Source organism: Eublepharis macularius, chromosome 10, assembly GCF_028583425.1.
Source record: "Eublepharis macularius isolate TG4126 chromosome 10, MPM_Emac_v1.0, whole genome shotgun sequence".
Classification (NCBI taxonomy): Eukaryota; Metazoa; Chordata; class Lepidosauria; order Squamata; family Eublepharidae; genus Eublepharis; species Eublepharis macularius.
Window position 1 is genome coordinate 58,741,068 of NC_072799.1, and position 22,569 is coordinate 58,763,636.

A 22,569-nucleotide genomic window follows, 5' to 3' on the forward strand; every position below is an offset into this window, starting at 1 on the left:
GTATCCTACTCCTCTTCCCCCTCGAACAATCACCGACATTCATCGGTGTCCTGATGCCTGCTGTTGCTCTACAAGACGTACTTCCTGCATACGATTTTCCACCTCACAGGCCAATTGTATCCAACCCAATAAAGTCGGGGGATTATCTTGCATGAGTGCCCAATCCAGCAATTTAGGATTCATGCCTTGTTTAAACAGAATTATTTTTGTTGATTCTTCACATCTAGGGCATTTGGACGCTAATTGCCAGAATTTGGTAACATAGTCTCTGGCAGATAGATTACCTTGCCTTATTGTTTGTAATTCCATTTGGGCTCTATCTTCTTCTAACGGGTCCTCATATTGTGCTCTAAGAGCCGCCACCAAGCCTTGCAAGATGTCTAATTCCGGGGGCCCCAATTCATATAAAGTTACATACCATTCCGCCGCTTTTTCTTGCAACCGGGATCCTAGGTGTTCGATTTGACTGGCTTCGTCCTCGAACAGATGTCCCCAACGGTTGAAAAACTGTAGAGCTTGTACTAAGAAGAATCCTAGCTTCGAAGGATCTCCGTCTAATGTAGCTTCCAACTTCACCCACCCCATTGGCAACTCCTGTTGTCGAGCGACTGGTGCTGGTGCTGGTAGAGGGTAATACTGTAAGGGCACTGGTCTCGGTCTGGGCTGCGCGTCCAGGTGCCTCGGGATAGGTTGTGCGGGCAGTATTCGTTGAGGCATCGGCTGGGGACGACGTAGCGGGCCTGGAGGTATTTGATGAGGTCGGAATGGTTGCGGTGCCGGACCTCTTGGGGGGGGGATGACGAGGCGGTTGCTCTTGCGGCAGCGGGAGTCTCGGAGGTTGCTCTCGTGGTTGAAGCAATGGTCGAGGCAGTTCTCGAGGTCTCTCTTGGCCCCTGTCTCCCGGGGGTCTTGCCGGGAGACGATTATCATCTTGAGGAGGTGGAGGAGGCCCCTGCGGGAGGTCATCTGGCAATACGTCTGGTGGCCCTTGTGGAGGGTCGGTTGTCGTCATCGCTGGCCGTTGTTGATCATCCACCGGTGCTATTGGTAGTTCTATGATTGGTGGGGGGACCTGACCCTGTGCTGGTGTTATAACTGGGAGATCCCTCTGGACGGGCACCAATTGTTGTTGCATTAACTGCTGTAGGGCTGCTACCCCTTGGCTCATCGAAGCTCTAGGATGCCCCCCAGCCACTTGCTGCAGCCCCTCACCTCTCCTTTCCATGACTAGCACAGATAGCAGATGGACTGCATGGGCCAGGCTCTGTTCCATCGTACCGACCCTATCTTCCAGTCTCTGGATGTGCACTGGCACCAAGGTATCGACATCCTCATATGGCATTTCCTGGGGCATTTCACTCAGGAATTGTACTGTATCCACATAGTCCTCAGAGGAAGTGGCAGCGCGGGACCAGGGTCGAATCATACCCATTCCAGTAGCGTCTGCCATCTCACCTTCCTCCGATTTTCCAGCAAGGATTCCTTTAGCTAGTCCCATTACTGCTGAAATTCCCGCATCTACAGCTTGAGTTCGGCCCTGTAGTTGCTGCCAGCTTTGATCAGTTGACTCCCGCTGCCCCGTCCACATAGCCACTTCGGTGTAGTCCCAGCTCATCAAGTCGCAGCGAGTGGTCTCCCAGTCCTGGGTATTCTCGGTACCCCTGGGGTCCCATTTCTCCAGTTGATCGGATTCTTTATTCCACATAAACCATGGTTGGTTAGAAGCCCGCACCTCGATCAGCATTCGGGATTGTTTGGGTAGCTCCCAAATGATGCTAGGTCCTTCTTCCATTGACGAACCGACCATCCGTCTCACGTCAATGAGCGACCTGGAGAACATCGTGCTTGCTCTCCTCTCCCTCGTTTCTCTAGGCCTGGAGCCCCACTGCCTCGGTGTAGGCAGAGATATCAGGGGTTCCGCCGCCGCCCGCGGTCGAGCTCCCAACTCCCTCTGGGTGTCCTGGGTGCAAGCCCTCTCGGGTACGAGGGGATACACTGTAGCAGGACCAGACTCCGTTCCCCCCGGAATGGGTTGACTTGTCGTAGTAGGTTCCACTCCTTCCATACTGGAGACATATGGATCAAACAAAGGGTCCCTGTCGGGCTCGGCCTTGGTATCCATCTCCTCCGGCCAAGGCATTGGAACAGAGGTGATTCGTAACAAAATGTCAGACTGTGGCTTGCTAAAAGTTGCAACTCAGCCCACCTCTTGCAAGAAGACAAAGTCCATTGATTTCAAAAGACTTTACTGAAGATAGTCAACCATTAGAGTACACATTCCAAGATACACGGATCTTAGCTGAACTGTGAAATTGTTATGAATGCCAAGCAAAGGATTAGGTACAGAATAAGCAGTTCCCCTCAGGCCCCATCCTCCCCCGCAGTTCTCAAAACAAACGGCCCGAGGGTGAGAAAAGGAAAGTTTCTCAAGGGCGGAAGGAGGTGGACGTATGTAGACATAACAATCCTCCGTTCTCTGTAAGGCTTCCAGCAGTAGTCTTCCCACCTGCAAAAAGCACACTTAATACACTGACAAGATAAAAATGGAGTCTCTTTGGCTTAAACACAATCAGAACCTGACACAATTTGGGAAGCACAGATCAACCGAATCGGGGTTGATCTGTGTTTGCTTCGGATTAAAGAAACCCGAAGCGCACATCCCTACTCCTGTCCATGCATGTGCCTGGGCAAGAGAAATATATTAGAATCCTTCACAATGCAGGTGGAATGTTCTCATTCCCTTCCATTAACGGCTACTGTATTCGCTTAAAGCTTAGTATTAATTATTTTGATTTCTGCTGGTTTTGCAAGCAAACTGGATAAAATAACAGTTACAACAATTATCAGCTGCCTATGTTTGCAACCCGTAGCAATCAGGAGGTGCTACAATCGGTCTGAATGCATTCCAAGGCAACTTACTCAATGGCTCCCTTGCTTTGACTGTTCCAATAGCGCTGCCTTCAGGGATATCTTCAGGGACAGAAAATGTGTAACGTGATCTGTCAAATATGGCAGGAGCCACCGCCGTCTCGAGGATCTTCACAGATACGACTGCATTAACAACTGAACAAAGACCACCTCCATCCCGAGCAGAAACAGTCAGAAGCACACTGTTATGTTCCAGCTTACTGAGGGATGATGTCAGATAAACAATTCCTGCAAAATAGAAACACATAATTAGAGAAGACACCGACACACCCCTAGCACCCAGCCAAGTTTCAACGTTAAATGCAACTTTGGAGTGTCTTAATGATATGATCAAAACATACATACTTTGTTTTATTGCAATGTGTTGTGAAAGCTCTTCAGGGCATATGTCACAACAAAAGCTAGACAGACATCTGTAAAATGCAACTGTAGGTCAATGCCATTTATTAACGATATAACTTATTTGGATTTGGGGAAAGTTGTGAAAAATATTTTTTAAAAACATTATTTTTTGAAGAAAATATGTCCCAAAGGCAACAGAACAAGGCTTAAACAATGGTGGGAATCACTCCATTGTTTCCAGGGCTAGGACTCACTCCTGCAGCAAGGGGGACACCTAGGTTCACCCAGGGGGAGTTGCGGCACTGGGGTTAAGGCTGGACAATGGAGTGGGCAGTTCCCTCTTTCCTCCCTTATCACCAGGCCATCTTCATCAGGGCCCCCATGGTGGGAGCTCTCACATGCATCATCAGGCCATCAGGCCCAATCCCAGGAGGCCCTGAAAAGGGGCAGAGAGAGGGCTGAGGATAAAGGCTCCCCCTGGGTCCACTCCCCCACCGTCCCTCTTTATTTGGTGCACAAAGATGTGAGGATTTCTGCTAGGTTTATTCATGATTGTCATCATTATTTTTTGGTGGGCAGTCTTGGGGAACTGGGCCAGATCCATGTGCTAGCTGGCCATCTCACCCTATTTTGGAGCCAGCTGGCCATCTCACCCTATTCTGGTGTTCCCCTTAATGAACCTTGGGGGGAAGCCATGCAGGGATGTGCCCAGCTTGGGGGCCATCATTTGGCTTCTCTACGAGATGATGGGGAACCACAGCATGGTTTGTGCCCAGATGGGGATTACATCCCACAGCTGGCTCCCAGGCAGGCTGAGAGAGATACCACTGGGCAGCAATCAGGTTGTTTGATGCTTGGATCCACATGCTATGCCGCACCAATATTCCAATGGCTGTAATCGATAAAGTTGTGGCCAGTTTCACTACAGCCTGGTGTGTCGTTTATTTGTGCTCCATTTTCTCCCACCTCACCCCATTGCTCTTGAGCAAGCAATAAAGAAAACATCCTTTGTGGATGTGCAGTTTTACTCCACTTAGTAGCCACAATGAGATATGTACCCACACAGAGCCTCCTACTTACTTACTAGGGCTATGAGGAAAGGCTCTCAGAACGAAAAATATGATTTCTAGGGAGTACTGAGCCCTCAAACTTTTCTTTTAACTGAAAAGAGTTGTTTTTAACTCATGAGTTTGTTTTTCAGTGAGTCAAGATTTTGAGCGTACAAAGAACACGTCACAAGCTTTTTGTGCTCAAGGCACAAGCTTTACTTTGTGATGCAACTGCCTCCAGTTGTTTAATTTTAATTTCTCCTGCAGCAGTTATTGGTAAAAGCACACTTGGGACCAGGAACCTTGCAAGGCAGAGTCTGATATACTATTTGTGAGGGTTCTTTAATTACATAAATATTTGTGGTTGGATTCACAAATAAGGAACAGGAACCAACTCAAGGCACTCCAAATAGCCCAGTCCTACGCATGCGAATTCAGTGGATCTTATTTAGTGCACACACAGATTTGTACTCTGTTCATTTTCACCTCTCCTGCTGTAATAGTTAAACCAGCCCTCGAAGGTAAGCCAGCATTATCTTCTCAATATTGCAGATGGAGGACTGAAGCTGCAAGAGAGAAGCCTGGCTAAGGTCAACTAAGGTTGACGCTGCACAGAGGTCCCCCTGCCACTGCCTAAGCATTGTGTTTCCACCATCTTTCAGGATTTTCCCTGGCTCTACTGTGATTTGTCCCAAATTTGCTTTGGCACAATACCAGCAAAAGTGGGAAAATGTAGAGGGGAATGTGTGGATTTCCAGTGGGCTTTTTATTATCAGCAGCAGGAACGGCCTGAAGAGATCAGAAAGTCTCCTACATGTCTATCATTCCTCAGAATGTATAAACAAGACATTGTTCAGGAGGTCATTTGTATAAAGGGAATAGGATTGTAGCCTATTTCCCTGTTTCGTGTGTTACTCTTATTCTTATTACATTGCTTTCTCTTTTTGTAACCCATTCATTACATGGTTTATGGTACGTCATATCTTACACTGTTTTTGGCCTGCATCGTTTTATGATTTTGTCAATATTCAAGTCTGGCAACACTGGATATTCTATTGACTCTGGCACAGGCACCGTGACTGTAGGAATACCTGGATACAGGGACTCCATTCTCAGACCCTATGTCATCAATGCCCCCAGTTACTTTTCTAAGAAAAATACAATCTACTAACAATCTTCCAGATAACACTATTTTGGCCACCATGAATGTGGAACCTCTATACACCAACATCCCCCACAAAGATGGACTACAAGCTATTAGGAATACCATCTCCAACAACAACACAGCTGTCATCACATGCAACTACTTCAGATTTGGTAATGATTTATTCCTTCAGAACAATGGACACCCATTTTTATGGCGGACTTGGAACAGCGCTTCTGCATCTCCCACCTGTTAATATCCCTCTTGTACTTGAGATTCATTGATGGTATTTTTATCATCTAAGAATTTGAGAAATTTCACCAGGCCTTCAGCAACCTTCACCCTACCATCAAGTTCATTTTCTGTACATCACTGCACAAGTACATGATGGAAGTATAAAAGCTACCTTATACTAGAAACCTACTGATCGTCAGGCGTATCGACGTATCAGACGTATCAACACACCTGCAGTAACCATCCTAAATACACCAAAGCCCAAACAAAACAATAACAGAACACCACTGGTAGTCACGTACACCTCCCAGCTCAAACCAGTTCAATGCATCATGAATGAACTGCAACTGCAATACTCCTTCTACTCTCTGTCTGGATTATAAAGACTCCCACCTTTTCCCACTCCTTGTATCTGATGATGGGAGCTATGACTATCAAAAGCTCATACCCAGGAAACCTAGTTCATCTCTAAGGCGCAACTGGACTTGAATCTTACTCTTCTACTGCAGACCAACATGGCTTCCCACCTGAAATTCTCTGTAATCCTAGTTCCACTGCATTTGTTTAATGGACATCTTATGCTACCTGACGGCATTGTTTTTACACTTTGTAATCCACCGTGAGTATCAGTAAGAAAGGTGGGCTAGAAAGTACGTAGGTGAGCATTCTGAATTTCTTGTAATGTGTTTGATATAAAGTTGGTTCAAACAGCAAGTTCAGCTGCAAAGCACCATCTGATCTGCAGGGCCCAATGGATGTCTCTGCCAGCCAACCACATCAAATGGACCCTGCCTGCCCATAGCCTCCACAGCTGTCCAGGTGCCACACAGCTTTCCAGCCATCTAACAGAATATGCGCTGTCAACTCTGCCTCTTTCTTGTTTGACTTATCAATGACCCTGTGAAATAGAGTTACTCTTATTTATTTCTGTTTGGTAGATGGGCTAATTAAACCATGGAGTGGCTTTCCTCAAACTATGCAGCAACTCCATGGCTGAACAGGGATTTGAAACTGGTTATTCCACCATTTCCTCCATGGGATTTGAATGGATCTCAGTCCACATATTTCCCCATCTGGAGTAATTAGTTCAGAAGCAATTTAGTTTTAGAGAACTAGCATATTATTTAGCTACAGTCAGTCAATTAGGGAAAAAGTTATCAAAATCAGGCAATATATTTTTGTAAACAATACAATTAACTACACTACAGTATCAACAGCATTCCAGTTGTACAGTTCCCAAAAGAAATACATCTAAGATATGTTAAAATTATTTTTAAAATAACACCCTAAATGCTCAGGAGACTACAATGAGCGCATATTTAGACCATTCTGCCTCAGCATCTTCAAAACAGGCTGGCATAGCCACTGATATCTTGAAATGGTGCTCTTCCCTGCCTCACAGAATTTTTTTCATTTAATTAAATTAAGACGTTTTTGATAAAATATTGCCTTAATTATAAATTAGATTTTGCACTTAATTCTCATCTAATATATACAAAACCATAGAAACAATTCATTACGTTAGTGAAATTGATACAAGCATGGGGTCTCTGGTCTCACTCACATACACATTTTCGGGGGGGGGGGAGTTCTGTACAGTTGCCAGACATTTCAAAGCAACAGAAGGCAAGAAAATTCCACAATGGTCCAAGAAGCACTAGCAGCGTAAGTGGAGTGTGCACTGGATTCTGGCTGCCTTTATTGTACAGACACCATCACTCTACTTACATACTCTCTGGAGAAGAAAATCTGCTTTGGAACAATGGAGAATTAAAATATCTGATTTAACTATGCTAGAGCTGTTTCACCAGCTGAATGACTAATTTGGGATAAAGCATTCTTAAATAGAAGAATGGAAACCAGATAAAACACAGACAATCAAAGGTGCTCTTAGCAAATTTTCCTATGACAATGCCAAACCATTGTAAAAACAAACTGTCTTTTGAACACTTTAGAATATATTTTAAAATATCTTTTTAAAGGACTGTGGATCCTTGTTTTACATTGTGGAAAAAATCACTATTGTCCAGAGTAATAGACTGAAAGTCTACTATTGTCAACAGATACACTTCAAACAAGCTGCTTTACTGTGCCTCTCTCCCATATCCCTTAGTGTGGTGATGGTATTTTTTGATTAGATAGTGCATAGAACATTATTCCAAGGACAACATACTTGTCTTTGCTTGAGTTAATATGATCAGCTTCAGCTTGCTGGGCAAAATGTATGACCACTCCCTTTTTCCCCAAGACTCAACATAAAGTGGCTAGTAGCTACACCAGATAATGCCATTTGCAGCTTTAAACATTATTAGATGAAATCAAATAATTTGAGAACAAATAATCAACTAGCAAGACTCTGGATTTAGCTTGCAACAGGAGCATGCTTCCCTCCTGCTTCCTCTGTAAGTTTTCCCTATCTACCATGGCACATGCCTTCTTTTTCCTTGGGTATGCTATACAGAATGTTCCACTCTTTCAAGTTTGTTCTTTAGCATTAACCATGAAACATATGTAAGAGTCCTTGAATAAAGATGGCATGGTGGTGGACTTTATGCTCCAATACCCCCTCATTCTCTTGAGATTAAACATATTGCTAATTGGCTCAGAGAATAAAAGTGATAAAAGTCCCAGGAATAAAAGTCCAAAACAAATGAGACAGACATCCACTAGTTCCGTGGGGAGTAGGGTGACTAGCTGTGTTCCTTGACACACACACACACACACACAGTCTCTCTTCTGACAGTATTTGGATGCTAGAGGGAGGGGGCTCTGAAGAGTTGGAGCCAGATCCAGGCTCATAGAAATAGTGTCTGGCTGCCTCTTTCTCTCCCTCTGTCAGCTTCAGCCTTTGCAGCCCATTAGCTTTTACACCATCATCCACGGAACAAAAACCAAAACAAATGATCCAATAAAATCACTGTATATGGCATACATAAAGTAATTTGGCAAGTCATCTTACTGGATTGATGCACATATTATGAAAATACAAAACTTTGGGCACCCATTTGAATAGGTAATACTGCACAAATTAGATTTGTTAAAATACTATTTATGCATATATTTTGCTCAGAACTTCAGAATTCTCTGATTTTTCATAGAGACTAACTAATTAAAACTCAGAACTAGGCATAATTATTAGAGTTACACTTAGCACAGATATTCTTTGTTGCAGCAATTACTGTACAGTAAATTAGTTTCACTCTGTGGTAGCTGCCACTTTGTGATTATTCTGGAGGGAAATTTACAATGGAACTAAAAACAGATTTTCACTTACATCCAGTGAATTACTTCTAGCCTTGTTCAGAAACAGGTTTGCATTACCAAAGGCAAATCAGCTTAGCTGTAGGTAAATAACATGCTGACAGATGTACCAAGTTAACTACTGGTAACTCTCAACCTTTGAGCAAACCATGAAAATCCCAGCCCACACCTTCCAACAGGAGGGAAGCCAACAAACATCACCACCAGCAATCAGCATAACGTGGGTCACAGATCAGTAGGTACAGCATTGCTAAAAAGCAGGCCAGCAGCTTCTCCTCCTGGTATATAAGGCAAGTAATGGGAGAAGCATATAAAGAATAAATCATAATGTGGGCCTAAGCCATAGTGGTGTACAATCTCGCTTCACCTTTACAAGTCTTTTTTCTCCAGAAGAAATTAATCTACAGCATGTTCTAGCCAACTGTAGTGCAGTTGTTCTGAAGTCTCTGCCAGCCTTCTGCTACCTTCCTACCTATTACCTTTCAAATGACCCCATGTTTCGTTACTCTTTGCCACACAGAACCTCTTTCTAGCTGTACAAGATATACGCGGGACCACAAGTGACGCCTGACACAGGTTGGACACTTGTCAGCTTCCCTCAAGTTTTGATGGGAAATGTAGGCATCCTGGTCTTGCAGCTTGACTCTCTGACTGCTGTCCAATGGACTTTTCAACTGTCACTTGTCCAACATTCCGCCAAGCTGCCTACATTTCCCATCAAAACTTGAGGGAAGCTGGCAAGTGTCCAACCTGTGTCAGGAGTCACTTGTGGTCCCGCTCTCAGTACAAGGAACTGCCCCCATTTTTCTACATCTTCTAATTTCCTGATAAGCAATTAATGCTTTCAATATTCAGCCTATGTTTTAGCTATTGATAGTTTAAGTATCCATTTGCTGATAAGGGGGTGGAGGAGAAACTTTTCACCTAGTTCGTTAAAAGGCATTTTGTTTCCCCAGATTAGGGCTCTCCCAATTAGCAAGAACAAAATTTTAGCGAGAGGAGAAAAATCAGCATGAAGCAAAGCATTATAGATGAACTATGCACAAGAACTATACCCAGATGGCGCCTGGCTAACATGATCTGATAGTCAACTCAGACAGCAGCCAGATGGCTAAAAAAGTATGCACAGTTCATCACCCTAACTCACCTTCAAATCTGGCAGCTCAACCAAGTTAAGACTGAAACAGGTCAATGCTAATTCCCAGTAATCTATTCAGAAAGTGGAGGGGAGAGAGGGTGCCATTCACCTACGATACTTGACTGATGAACTGAGATTTGAGTAAAAAGATTACATATGTGTGTCGTGAACAAGTCTGAATATCAGACAACAAATGCTTGAGAAAAGTGAGCAGGTAAGACACAAAGAAAACAACCTAATACACCATGAGGGCGGCTGGTGCCTTCATGCCATACTTGTGGGCTTCCCAGAAGCACATGACTGATCATTAATATCAACAGGACACTATATTAGATGGACTCTTGTTTTGATACAGCAGGTCTGATATTCTTATAGGCCCAAATCTTCCACCTCATAGCCATACTCCAAGTTCTAGGAGATGGATGACCATTCACCATTTAACAAGCTGGTGACTTCCAAGGAGCACAATCTTTGGGAAGCATCCGAACGTAAAAGTTTAGCTTCGTAACAGAACAGGGCCCTAGGGTGGTCCAAATGTTGAGCTGACTGCCAAGACGCTGGCTGTGAGGGGCGATACTGGCATCAAGGTACAAAAACAAGGTGCAGCAAGTGGGACCTGTACATTTCAGGAGCTAAGACCTACTGAGACACAGAGGACTAGGGAATCTGGTCCAGAAGAAACAGCTACATCAAAAACTGCCTAGCTGAAAATAAGAAATTAAATAACAGCGGGTGTATAATACAGAAGCCATGGCAACACCACAGCTTAATGCTGCCTAGATGTGCATTTCAGGTTACAGAATAGTGGCCTTTTCAATGACAACCACTCCTCCTCTGTTCAGCTTCAGCTTGGGCCAATCTCCTAGGTCAAAGGCCATTGTCTTGGCTGCAGAAAGGGGATGGGTCAAAGTTTAGTGGCAGAAAATATTATTTTGATGCAGAAGGCTCCAGGGCTTCTCCAGCGGAAAAAGAACTTTAGGCAATAGGGCCAGGAAAGACTTCTGCAGAGTTTCCTTGGCAACTGAACCCACCCAATCAAATGTCTGATTCTGGCCAGATCACTGGTAGTCACAGAATAATTTTCATGGGCTGAGGGTGTTAGAAAAAGTCCAGAAACTTCTACTGCAAATTCTCAACACAGCAGCCTTAGACCCTAACTGTTTCCAGCTTATTCCATACCTGAACGTTCCTCTCAATCTTCCTTATGTTAAATGCTGTGGTGATTCCTTGACAGAGACTTTCATCCATTAGTGACTAGACAAGCTACCAATAGAATTCATGTTACTAAATGGATAACTAGTTTTCAGAATGTCAAAGCCAAATGCATTAACCTAGTCCCACTTACTTCCAATGGCCTCAATGTGCTATCAATTACTTATGCAGATTGAATAAAAAAGTAATGAAGGGGTTTTCTTCAAAAGGATGTGGTTTCAAATTGTTCCAAAATAAGCTATTCCAATCTTCCAATCTGTCTTTACTCATGTGAACCCTTTTATGCATGCATCAATTTTGTTTTATTATCTACTATATAAAAATGCCACGTGTAGTTTAAAAATTAAAAAAGAGTAATTCTTCCTGTAATAAAGTATGAAATGAAACAGCATTAACAATCAAATATAGCTTTGCCTTTTTAAAGCTTAAAGAAAATACACAATTTAATTTATGTTATGTTATTGCTGCCGTTTGTCAAATTCTGTGCTACGACATATTTCCTGTATTTTAATGTCAGCCTTTGCTAAGTACTTAATGATATAAGCCACTGTGATTAATGTCTTGAGATAAACTATGAAGAAGCAAAAATATCACCTTATATTCACCAAGCATTCTTCTTAACTAAGCTGTACTGAAATAACTGGAGAAGCTTAAGTTGAGTTGTATGATAAAAGGCAAACTGCTAGATACATGAATGCAGTCATCATGACTCCCATTCAGGCTTTTCCTTGTAATTAACAGTTTTATTGGAGAAGGTTAGCTTCAAAGGTAAACACAGTAATCACTCAAAATACTTTCACCACATTAAAAGCTTTTACAAGATCATTTTTAGGACACATTACACTTTCAGCAGACTTTTAATGGTCTTCTCACAACACCCAGGTGACAGCAAAAAGAAAAAGAATCTATGTATTGCATAAAACACAGCAAGGAAGTTGTTCTTTCGGTCAATAGGATACTACAGAAAGAGAATCACCATTGTGATTTCCAACAAGTGTTCTGCTGGGAGTCCTTTGCATTCCAAATACAACAGTTGATAAGAGAGCAATCCATAACCACCAACTTCAGTGGGAGTAACGATGCTGGCTTGAAAGGGGAACAGAGAGGATTGGATTGTACTGAAAAATTGCAATTTTCAAACATATCATTGGAGAAATACCAAAAAGTTGTGCAATTGTACACATCTTCACGGAATCAAGGGGAAAAACAGTTCACTAGATTTGGTGAGTTATTTTTTTAGCTTGATTAATATGTTCCTTTGAAGTGAGACTCTCCTTAAGGAGTTTGGTAGCTATAAAACAGCACTTCCACTGAGAAGCAGAAATCTCTTTTGCAACTGGGTTTTGATAACAGATCCTTCTACAACACTGATTTCATGCCCCCTCCTATATATGCAGCTCTCAAATTCTGCATAAACCATAAAGAAGAGAGCAGTGATTCCAAAGTAGTAGTAGATGAAACAACCACAACCAGTTTCCACAAATTTACTTCTGCAGTCCTACATTCCCCACTTTAAAATCAACTGGATTTTATCATTTTTTTTTTAAACATCATCATGCTCTTCTTTGATAAATAAGATACAAAGATATGGCAGAAGTCCAGCTTGGTAGAAAAATTAATAAGCTTCCACAAGGACATTCAGTTGTTGACCGTGAACAATAAGTTTTGTCTGTCTGGTTATCACATTATCACAGGTAACAGATTTCCTTTACAGAGGCGGGGTCTGGGGGAGCCCAGTGGCGCCTGGCGTGAGCTTTCGGGGACCACAGTTCTCTTTGTCAGATGCATCTGGCGGGGAGAGCTGTGGTTATCGAAGGCTTATACTACATAGGAATTGGATGGTCTAGCTGTTTTACTGCTGCAAACTAACACGGCAAACTCCCTTGAAGCCTCACCCAAGCCAACTGACCCCGAAAGGACACCAAAAGGAGATGTTTACATTTACTAGCAAAGGAATGTTTTGGTTGCACCCTCCCCCCCTAACTGCATCTTCTCTCTCCTCCCCTCCTCTTCTATATTTGACCAGTTTCTGTACTATGCATCTGACGAAGAGAACTTGATTCTTGAAAGCTTATGCTACAATAAAATTGGTTAGTCTTAAAGGTGCTACTGGACTCTTTTTGATTCTGTAATCCTGAGACTGAATATTTTGCATGTATATCCAAATCAGTGTTCTTATAAAGGAGCTGAAACATGTGATCAGCAAAACTGTGTGATGAATTAACTGCTGAACTATATCCTTCTGTAGAACTGTAAGCCCTTAGATTGCATTAGATGTTTGAAACCCCACAAATACAGAAATCTCCTTCCAAAATACACGAGGACCCTTCTTCTTCCAACAGGTTAGTTTTGTAATGAAAGGAAGAAAAACCTTGAAAAGTCCACAGACAATGCACTGCCTCACCACATTTTAAGAGTTTGGACAATCAAATGGAAAAGTAGTTTAAGGGTACCAATAGTCAATGACCTGGTGCTAAAAACATGATATTTTAAAAATACGGCAAATTAATTTTTACGTTTCAGGATCCTGTAACAATCGTTTGTGGTCAAAAATGCACTGTCACATGCACCTGTATCATACCTGTTGATGTATCCACTGTGAACAGGGAAGAGAAGTCACCTGGTTCCAGTTCATAAGTTACAACTCCATATATTCCAGAATCCTTGTCCACAGCAACAACATTAATGACTTCGGTTCCTGGCTGCATATGACTGCTGATGCTTGTCACGTAACTTGCAGGGTTGAAGACAGGGTGATTGTCATTAATGTCTTCTATCTCGATGCGAAGAAAAGCTTGGGCGCTTAGGCCACCCTGTGGAATAAACCAAAAACAACCTGTAAGCCAAAAGGCAACTGTAATGAAACGTTAAATACAAGAATGCAATTCTACATCTTTTGTCTTGCTAGAGACATCTGAGTTGACCTAAGAGCAGGCCAATTAAAGGTCCCCTGGATAACAATGTGACATAACTTGTGTTTTTTATTTTAAAATTACTTACCGAGAAGGCCATTACTAGGACACGAACATACTTCTTGCCTGCATACATGCCAGAGATACTGAAAAGCAATACCCTCTTAGACTGTCACTCAAAAAGAAGGTTCAGTGTTAGCCAGCAAGGACTGAAGGATGTTCCAACAGGCCTGAGTCCTTTTTAAGGAGAAATGTGGGTTAGAAGCTTTTAAAATATTCTATGGGACACTTTTAAAACAGAATTTCAATGTCTGCTTAAGGAAGACTATTGCGCGCACACACACGGTTAACTAGTTAGACGTACAAGGATGGATCTATAGCTGTGAGAATGGAGAATTCTAGGGATGATGTACAAGCATTTGTTATGGCAGCAGAAAATGAATAGTCATTTACCCTACTGAAATTAAATAGTTTCCAACATTTAGCAGGTCAAGCACCATGAAGCTCTTCCCTGGCACTTAAGCACAATGTTCCTTGCACAATTTGCTCTCTAAAGTAGAATCACCCAAGAAACTACACAGGATCTTTTGTTTATTGTTTTCGCTTTGTGAGTATGGATTGTCATAGTATAAAGGCATCATCAACAGTATCTCTCAATGAGCCTTTTATTTTTCCTGTGTTTGCTCATACAGCAGCATTTGTCTATTTTGCCTGTCACTGAGATTGTCATGCCATACTCACAAAGCATCATTAAATGTCTAGAGAAAATAAGAGAATTGTATAAAATGAAGACAACTTGATACTGCATATGCTGTAACTGAAGTCAGCAGTGGATTTTACTGCAAATCTTGTTTCTTACTGAAAGGAGACAGGCAATGGCATTACTTCCACCTAAATGAAGCAAAATTATATTTAAAAGGATGACTAATGCTAGAAAGTGCTTTGGATCACAAAATCTGTCTAATACACGTATTTGCTTCCTATGTCCTTATGGGCCTCTCCAAATACACAGTCCTCCTCATCCATCCTAACTAGGAGAAGCACCTCATTGCATCTGCATGAATATACACAGAACCTGTCTTTGTGCAAGAGGTACCTCTCAGGCTTTACTGCAGCAGATCACCCTATTAAACACAGACACAGATAGAACTCCAGAATATATGAGGCAATAGACTTGACTGATTTACAGCACAGAACAAAATGAAAGGCCCTTCCTCTGTCAGGAGACAGGTGAGCTTTCAAGTAGGCAAAAGATGCTTCTAAGGGCCAAACTGCAAGTGACGAATGACACACGTTGGACACTTGTCAGCTTCCCTCAAGTTTTGATGGGAAATGTAGGCAGCTTGGCGGAATGTTCGACAAGTGACAGTTGAAAAGTCCACTGGACAGCAGTCGGAGAGCCAAGCTGCAAGACCAGGATGCCTACATTTCCCATCAAAACTTGAAGGAAGCTGACAAGTGTCCAACCTGTGTCATTCGTCACTTGTAGCTTGGCCCTGAGTTTCAAAACACAGCAAATAATATGACAGATTTCTGCTGTTTTTCTCCAGGGTGGGGATAGAGATGGGGGATTCTTGTGTCTTGAGGGTTGTCTATTTTGTAAGGGTGTCTGAGGTATCTTTGTGCTCAAAGGCAGGATAGAAGCATTTAAATAAATATATTCACACAAGAGTGAAAGAGGCAAAACATACACCATCAAATAAAACAAAATATCGAAGGGATAGATGTGTGAGTCTGCTGCAAGTACATTAAAGACTAACAAATTTACTGTGGCACAAGCTTTCATGAGTTTTCACTCTATCAGACAGTTGAAGAATTCATGCATCTAATATTTTATGTGTGTGTGTTATGTGCCATCAAGCCTCCTCTGTCCTATGGCGACCCTATGAATGAAAGTCCTCCAAAACATCTTATCATTAACAGACTTGCTCATACCTTGCAAACTGGAGGAAATGGCTTCTTTCAACAAGTCAAGCCATCTTGTTTGTGGTCTTCCTCTTTTCCTACTACCTTCAACTTTTCCTAGAATTATTGTCTTTTCCAGAAAGTCCTGTCTTCTCACGATGTGACAAAAGTACAATAGCCTCAAATTTATTATTTTAGCTTCTAGGGAGAATTCAGGCTTAATGTGATATAGAACTCACTTATTTGTCTTTTTGGCTGTCCATGGTTTCCACAAAACTCTACTCCAGCACCACATTTTGAATGAATCAATTTTCTTCCTCTCAGCTTTCTTCATTGTCTCACATCCATACATAGTTTGGATTATCTTGATCTTGGTTCCCAGAGAAACACCCTTAAGCATCTTTTCTAGTTCCCTCATGGCTTCTCTTCCAATTCTCAATCTTCTTCAAATTTCTTGGTTGCAGTCTCCCTTTTGGTTGGTGATTGAGCCAAGGAATAGAAAATCATGAACAATTTCAATTGCCTCACTGTCAACTTTAAAATTCTGTAATTCCTCATTAGTCATTATTTTTGTCTCCTTGATGTTCAGCTGTAACCCTGTTTAGGTGCTCTCTCCTTTAACCTTCATCAGTTGTCGTTTCCTGTCTTCACTATTTTCTGCCAATAATGCAGTGGCATCTGCATATCTCAAATTGTTAATGTTCCTTCCATCAATTTTCACTCCATCTTCTTCTAAATCCAATTCAGTTTTCCTTAGGATATGCTCTGCATAGAGGTTGAACAGGTAGGGAGATAATATGCATTACTGTCTGACACCTCTGCCAGAGGGAAACCATAATCTGTTTCCCCATAATCTGTCCTAACAGTAGCCTCTTGTCCAGAGTAGGGGTTGTGCATCACAACAATCAGATCTTGTGGCATCCTTGTTCCGTTTAATACCATCCATAGCTTTTTATGATCCACACAGTCAAAAGCTTTGCTGTAATCTATAGAATATAGGCTGATTTTCTTCTGAAATTTCCTGGAATGTTCCATTAGCCACTGTAAATTTGCAATGTGATCTCTAGTGCTTCTTCCTTTTCTGAATCCAGCTTGAAGATCTGGAATTTTCGCTCCATATATGGTAAGTCTTTGCTGTAGAATTTTGAGCATCATTTTGCTTACACGGGAAATTAATGTGATAATCTGATAGTTGCTGCACTCTTTGGCATCCCCTTTTTTGAAATTGGAATACAGGTAGCATTTCCAGTCTGTGCTCCATTTTTTTGCTTTCCATATTTGTTGATAAATTCTTGTTAAGATTTTGATGGACTGTTTGTAGTTTTCTGATTGAAAATTTCCTGATTTGGTCCACATTAGTTCACTCACACCCAGGGTTGTAATGTTTAAATGTTTCGTTTTTTGTTTTACAATTTCTAGTTTACCTGGCTGCCCAATTCTCACAATCCATGTTCCTATTACGTGTGTCATACCACTTTGGACATTTCTTTTGCATCTATTCACACCAGCAACTCAACGTCCTGTTGTCTTTAACCCAGTCCCATCATTAAGAACAGCACTATTTGTACTTCTCCTCTGCTCCTCCCCAGTAGCCAGTTGAGTGTCATCCAACCTGAGGGTTCTGTCTTCCAGCACTATATCTTCTTTCATTTTGGATTTTCTCATCATAGGGTTTTTGAGGTAAGAAATTGTCAGAAGTGGTTACCATTGCCGCCTTCTCTGCAGTAGTGACACTGTCATTGTCTGCAAAAGATGTCACCTTCCACTACCGTTGCTGCTGTCCAGTAGCTAGCCTTCAAGAATTCCTCTGCTCCCATCACCATTGGAACAGTCCTCTTCTGCTGATGTGACCATTAATTTCTGAAGGGGTGTGTGCATCTTAGTCTGGTGTCTCAGCTATGACCATTCCTCCTTGAGTTACTCTTCCAGAAGTTCAGACTCTTGATCAAGCCTGTGCTCCTGACAGTTTTGCTCCCAGTGAAACTTTTTGTTGGAATGGAGCACATATAACTGTTGATTTTTTTAACAGTACAAACTTAACATAGCAGGGGTAGTTTTCAAGATATCCAGTTACAGGAACCAACAGCTGCTATTTCTAGTTTCATAACAATGATACTTATACACAGAAAGGTGGGAGAAATATGAGAGTTTTTCCAGAATATTAAGATCAATTTAGGTATGCTTTTTATTTTGTAAGAAAATGGCATTTGTTATAACATATTTAAAATCTGCAATTGCATGTATTGCCTTGCTGCTCTGAGAATATTACTTCCATAATTTTGTCTCTAAAGCTCAAGTAACTTTTACCTGATCATTTTGCTGACTGATAGAGCTATAAAAAACTTGAATGGAATACACGCCAGAACAATAACAAATGCTTCCTGTTTGAATTCCAAAGGCAAGGTCTTGTATTCTTGGTAGGTTATGGAGTTGTGACTATGATAAATTGCTATTGAGCTCAGATTACTGTACCTGCTGGTTTTCTCCTCTCTCCTGGCACCCAATTTGTATAACAAATGGGAAAGCTAACACACCTCTTAAACAGCATTCAAAACAGGTTGGGGGGCACTCCTCTAAGAGAAGCAACATTCTAGCACAGCAAATATCTGTCTGGTTTTCTTTCCCTCAATCAAAAATGTCAAGATAGCTATGAATCTTTCAAGTTTCCACAAGCACCCCGATTTGCAATAAAAAAATTCTGCTGTTAAATTTTGTTTGTTTAAAATTGACAAGAGCCACTGTGCTTCAACATGAAAAAGAGGATACTTTCATCTGATTACATTTTTGGGACTTTTTAAAATCTACACTTGGAAACTCAAATAATTGTGAAATTAATTATCAAACAATTCAATTTGGGTGCGCTGTGTGCAGTGGGAAGGGGTTTCATCTCCCCCTCCCATGCCTTTTCTCCCAAGTGGAAATGGTTGCAGGAAGAGCCCTGTTTTCCCTGCTGTTGCCCTCCACAAGTACTCAGTCATGAGCTCTCAGAAACATGGAGCCCCACAGTTGGGCAAACAGAGCCCCCCTGCCCCACAACTGTTTATGCTTGGGAAGACAGCAAGAGTAGGAAGACTGAAGCCAATCCACCCCCAAGCAGTGGTCCATAGGCACATCAAGCAATGGAGCACTTTGGAAGGTAAGTTCCCTAATCATACACATGACTTGTAAGTTGGGATTCATACATATCATGTAGTTTGGCTTTCAGTCAGGGTCATGGGGGAAAAGTGAAATTAACTGTCCTAATAATGAGGTAGGAGAGATTTGCCCAATTCAGACATCACAGAATCATTACCGTAAAAGCGGGGAATGAGGGAGGGACCTGGAGTACACAAGAGGACAGGTGTGAAGCGTGTGAGCCTGAACATAAACCCAAGAGCCAAACCATGGTTTGGCAGTAACAGCTGAACTGGGCAAGATACCTATCCAGTGTCTGGGTCAGAGGGCAGGGCTTGCTACCATTATAATGGCAGGTCCTGTGGGCTGCACTACTTTTTCTTACAGGAATGGATGGCTGAAGTTTATGGTATGTCAAAAGTGAAGACAGAATAGCTGCTTAAGTTTCTATAATGAAACTATGGCCGTAACCCTTTGTCATAGGGAGTTCCACCTTGCAAGGAACTGCCCTCAGATTGCCAGAGAGACCACCCTGAAACCGGTGAACATAATGAAAGTGAATTGGAGCAGTGGCTTGCAATTCAGTGCACAGAGATTCTAGGGTGCGGATGGAAACTTTTGCATTTGAAAGTACAGCCCTTGCATGAACCACATGGGTACTTTAAATCACAGCCTAAAACGAAAGCAAACATAATGAAATGAATATGTAGCAGGTTAAAAAGTAAGGGGAAAATATCCTCACAGAATGCAACTGATGTGGGGAAATCACTATTGCCAGATGTAGTTGCTCAGCAGCATAATCGGGTTCACAAGTAATCAAGATGATTTCATGGAAAATATAGTATCAATGGTAATGAATTCCAGATGCACATATATGCTTAATATATTTTTAACTCTTAGACTTCCCCCAGCTGGGAATGCATTACAGGAAACGTAATAATGTATTTGCACTCTTAAGAACATACATTTCCTCAAGTGCACATGGTGCCTCCATGTATAGCCCACACAGACATGAAATTGAACGCATAGTGAAAAATATCTTAAGATGCAACTCTGTAGGTACTATCGTTCAATACAAATTAATTACGCAAAATGATCCCAACTGCTAGCAAAGCTATATTCAAATCAACTGCAACTCTCTGATGGTATTACAGATACTAAGAAAAAAATGAGAGGCACCCCAGGGAAAACTAAGATAAGTAATCTAAAGGGAAAATCCACAACCTGGGGTATGTAGTGAATGAGATAACTTTCAATAATCATGGAAGACAATATACTCAGTTAATCAAGTTTTTTGAATTAGTGCAGTTAATTAATAAAGCGTCTAGTGCATACAATAAGTAATTATACAATGAATAATCAGTTATCAATGTCTAAAACACATACAAAAGTCCTATCCAGTTCCATCAATATAGATCTGTACATTCAAGACAGCATTTAAGAATATATACAATGATAATCTTCTTCAATTCAACAGTCTACAGCTGTATAGAACTATGATGTATGATAGCAGGTAAGTCTTGTATTGTAATTTATCAATGTCTGATTCTTTTCTTTTTTACAGGTACGCCATAGATGAATCCTCATTCAGTCTTCCATAGAACAATGGTGAGTAGACTCTTGATACAGACTCCAAAGCAAGAGTCTAAAATAACATTCTTATATTTCATTTTCAGAATGAACTATTATATCGTCAGGGGGCATGAGATAAGGACTCAGTGGCCCCAAGCCCAACAAGAAGCCAGCTAATATATTTAGCTCATTTCGAAATATTTCTTTATCAAGGACGTTCAAGCGGCTGATTGCTTTGTAGCTAAATTGTGGTAAATGATGATGTGTGGTATGGTTCACGGCCGTACTTTGGTGAATGTACAGATCTATACTGATGGAATTGGATAGAACTTTTATATGAGTTTTATGACACTGATAACTGACTATCCATTGTATAATTATCTATTGTATGCACTAGACACTTTATTAATTCACTGCACTAATTCAAAAAAATTGATTAAATGAATATATCGTCTTCCATGATTATTGAGAGTTATCTCACTACATACCCCAGGTTGTGGATTTTTCCTTTGGATTAAGTATTCTGCTGGACCAGAACAGTTTGTCTATTCCAGTGCTGCAGATTTCAGAACAGGGTGACAGTTTGCAGGCGGCCAATGGATTTCGCTTGCTGGATTTTGTTTTGTTTTTTCTTATTACTGCATATGTTGCCAGTCATTCTAAAACAAAGCCAAATATGATCTACAAATAAACTTTAAAGCCATTTAAATAGGCACTCGTTCAACCAAATCTTAACTTGGGTATTGGATTTTTATTTTTTTTGCTTTTATCAGTTAAACATAGCCTTTACACCTGAAAAACAGCAAGAAAAGACCCAGAGTGGAATAATCCAAGAATGAAACATACCCCATCTGTAGCTCTCACTAAAAGATCGTAAGTAGCAGGATCTTCTTCCCTGTCAATGTCCTGAGACACGCATATGTGGCCGCTGCTTGGGTCTATCTGGAATGCTTTTGATTTTTCGTAGCTATGGAATCCATCATACAGAAAATACTCAATATGACCAAAATGGCCTGAATCTCTGTCGGTTGCCTTGACCTGGAAATAGCACAATTAAAAAAAAAAAAATTAGTTCTTCTCTTATTCTAACTGATGTATCCCAAACAAGAATTATTTTTCAAATAAAATGGATTCTTATAATTTTATTTACAAAAGTATTATAATACTTAATACCATTAGTAATAAATAGTTATTAGTAATAATAATAGTAATAATAGTATATTACTGACAATGATACTATTACCAATAGTAATAAAATTAGTTTTATTACTAATAGTAATAAAATACTATTATTAATAAATAATACTTAACACTTTTAGTATTGTGATGGTAAAGAATGCCCTTTACAGGACTGTGCTTATGCAAGCAGAACTGACAGTCCGGCCTCTTCTGCATGGTGAACTTTAATAACAACAATATTAGATTTATATACTGCCCTTCAGGACAACTTAACACCCACTCAGAGTGGCATACAAAGTGTGTTATTATTATCCCCACAACAATCACTCTGTGAGGTGAGTGAGGCTGACAGAGCTCTGGTGGGTGGGGCTGAGCTAGAATCTGTGACTGACCCAAGGTCACCCAGCTGGCTTCAAGTGGAGGAGTGCGGAATCAAACCTGGCTCTCCAGATTACAGTCCTGCTGCTCTTAAGCACTATACCAAACTGGCCCCCACACTGCTTTGATTCTTTAATTCTGCACTCGGAAGGAGTCAAACCAAAGTGGTGTCTATTTCTTATTTCTGCACTAGACGATGCC

At 41.3% G+C, this 22,569-nt stretch overlaps 1 protein-coding gene across 1 annotated transcript in view; it reads right to left on the reverse strand.

Annotated features, from left to right (window-relative positions):
- Positions 1–22,569, reverse strand: part of DCHS2 (dachsous cadherin-related 2) — a 138,015-nt gene that overhangs the window by 51,965 nt on the left and 63,481 nt on the right. The window contains exons 2-4 of the mRNA XM_054989645.1: positions 21,658–21,849; positions 13,890–14,121; positions 2,920–3,156 (exon numbers count right to left, since the gene is read on the reverse strand). Of these exons, the coding sequence (XP_054845620.1) occupies positions 2,920–3,156; positions 13,890–14,121; positions 21,658–21,849 (661 nt within the window). The remainder of the gene's footprint in view (positions 1–2,919; positions 3,157–13,889; positions 14,122–21,657; positions 21,850–22,569) is intronic.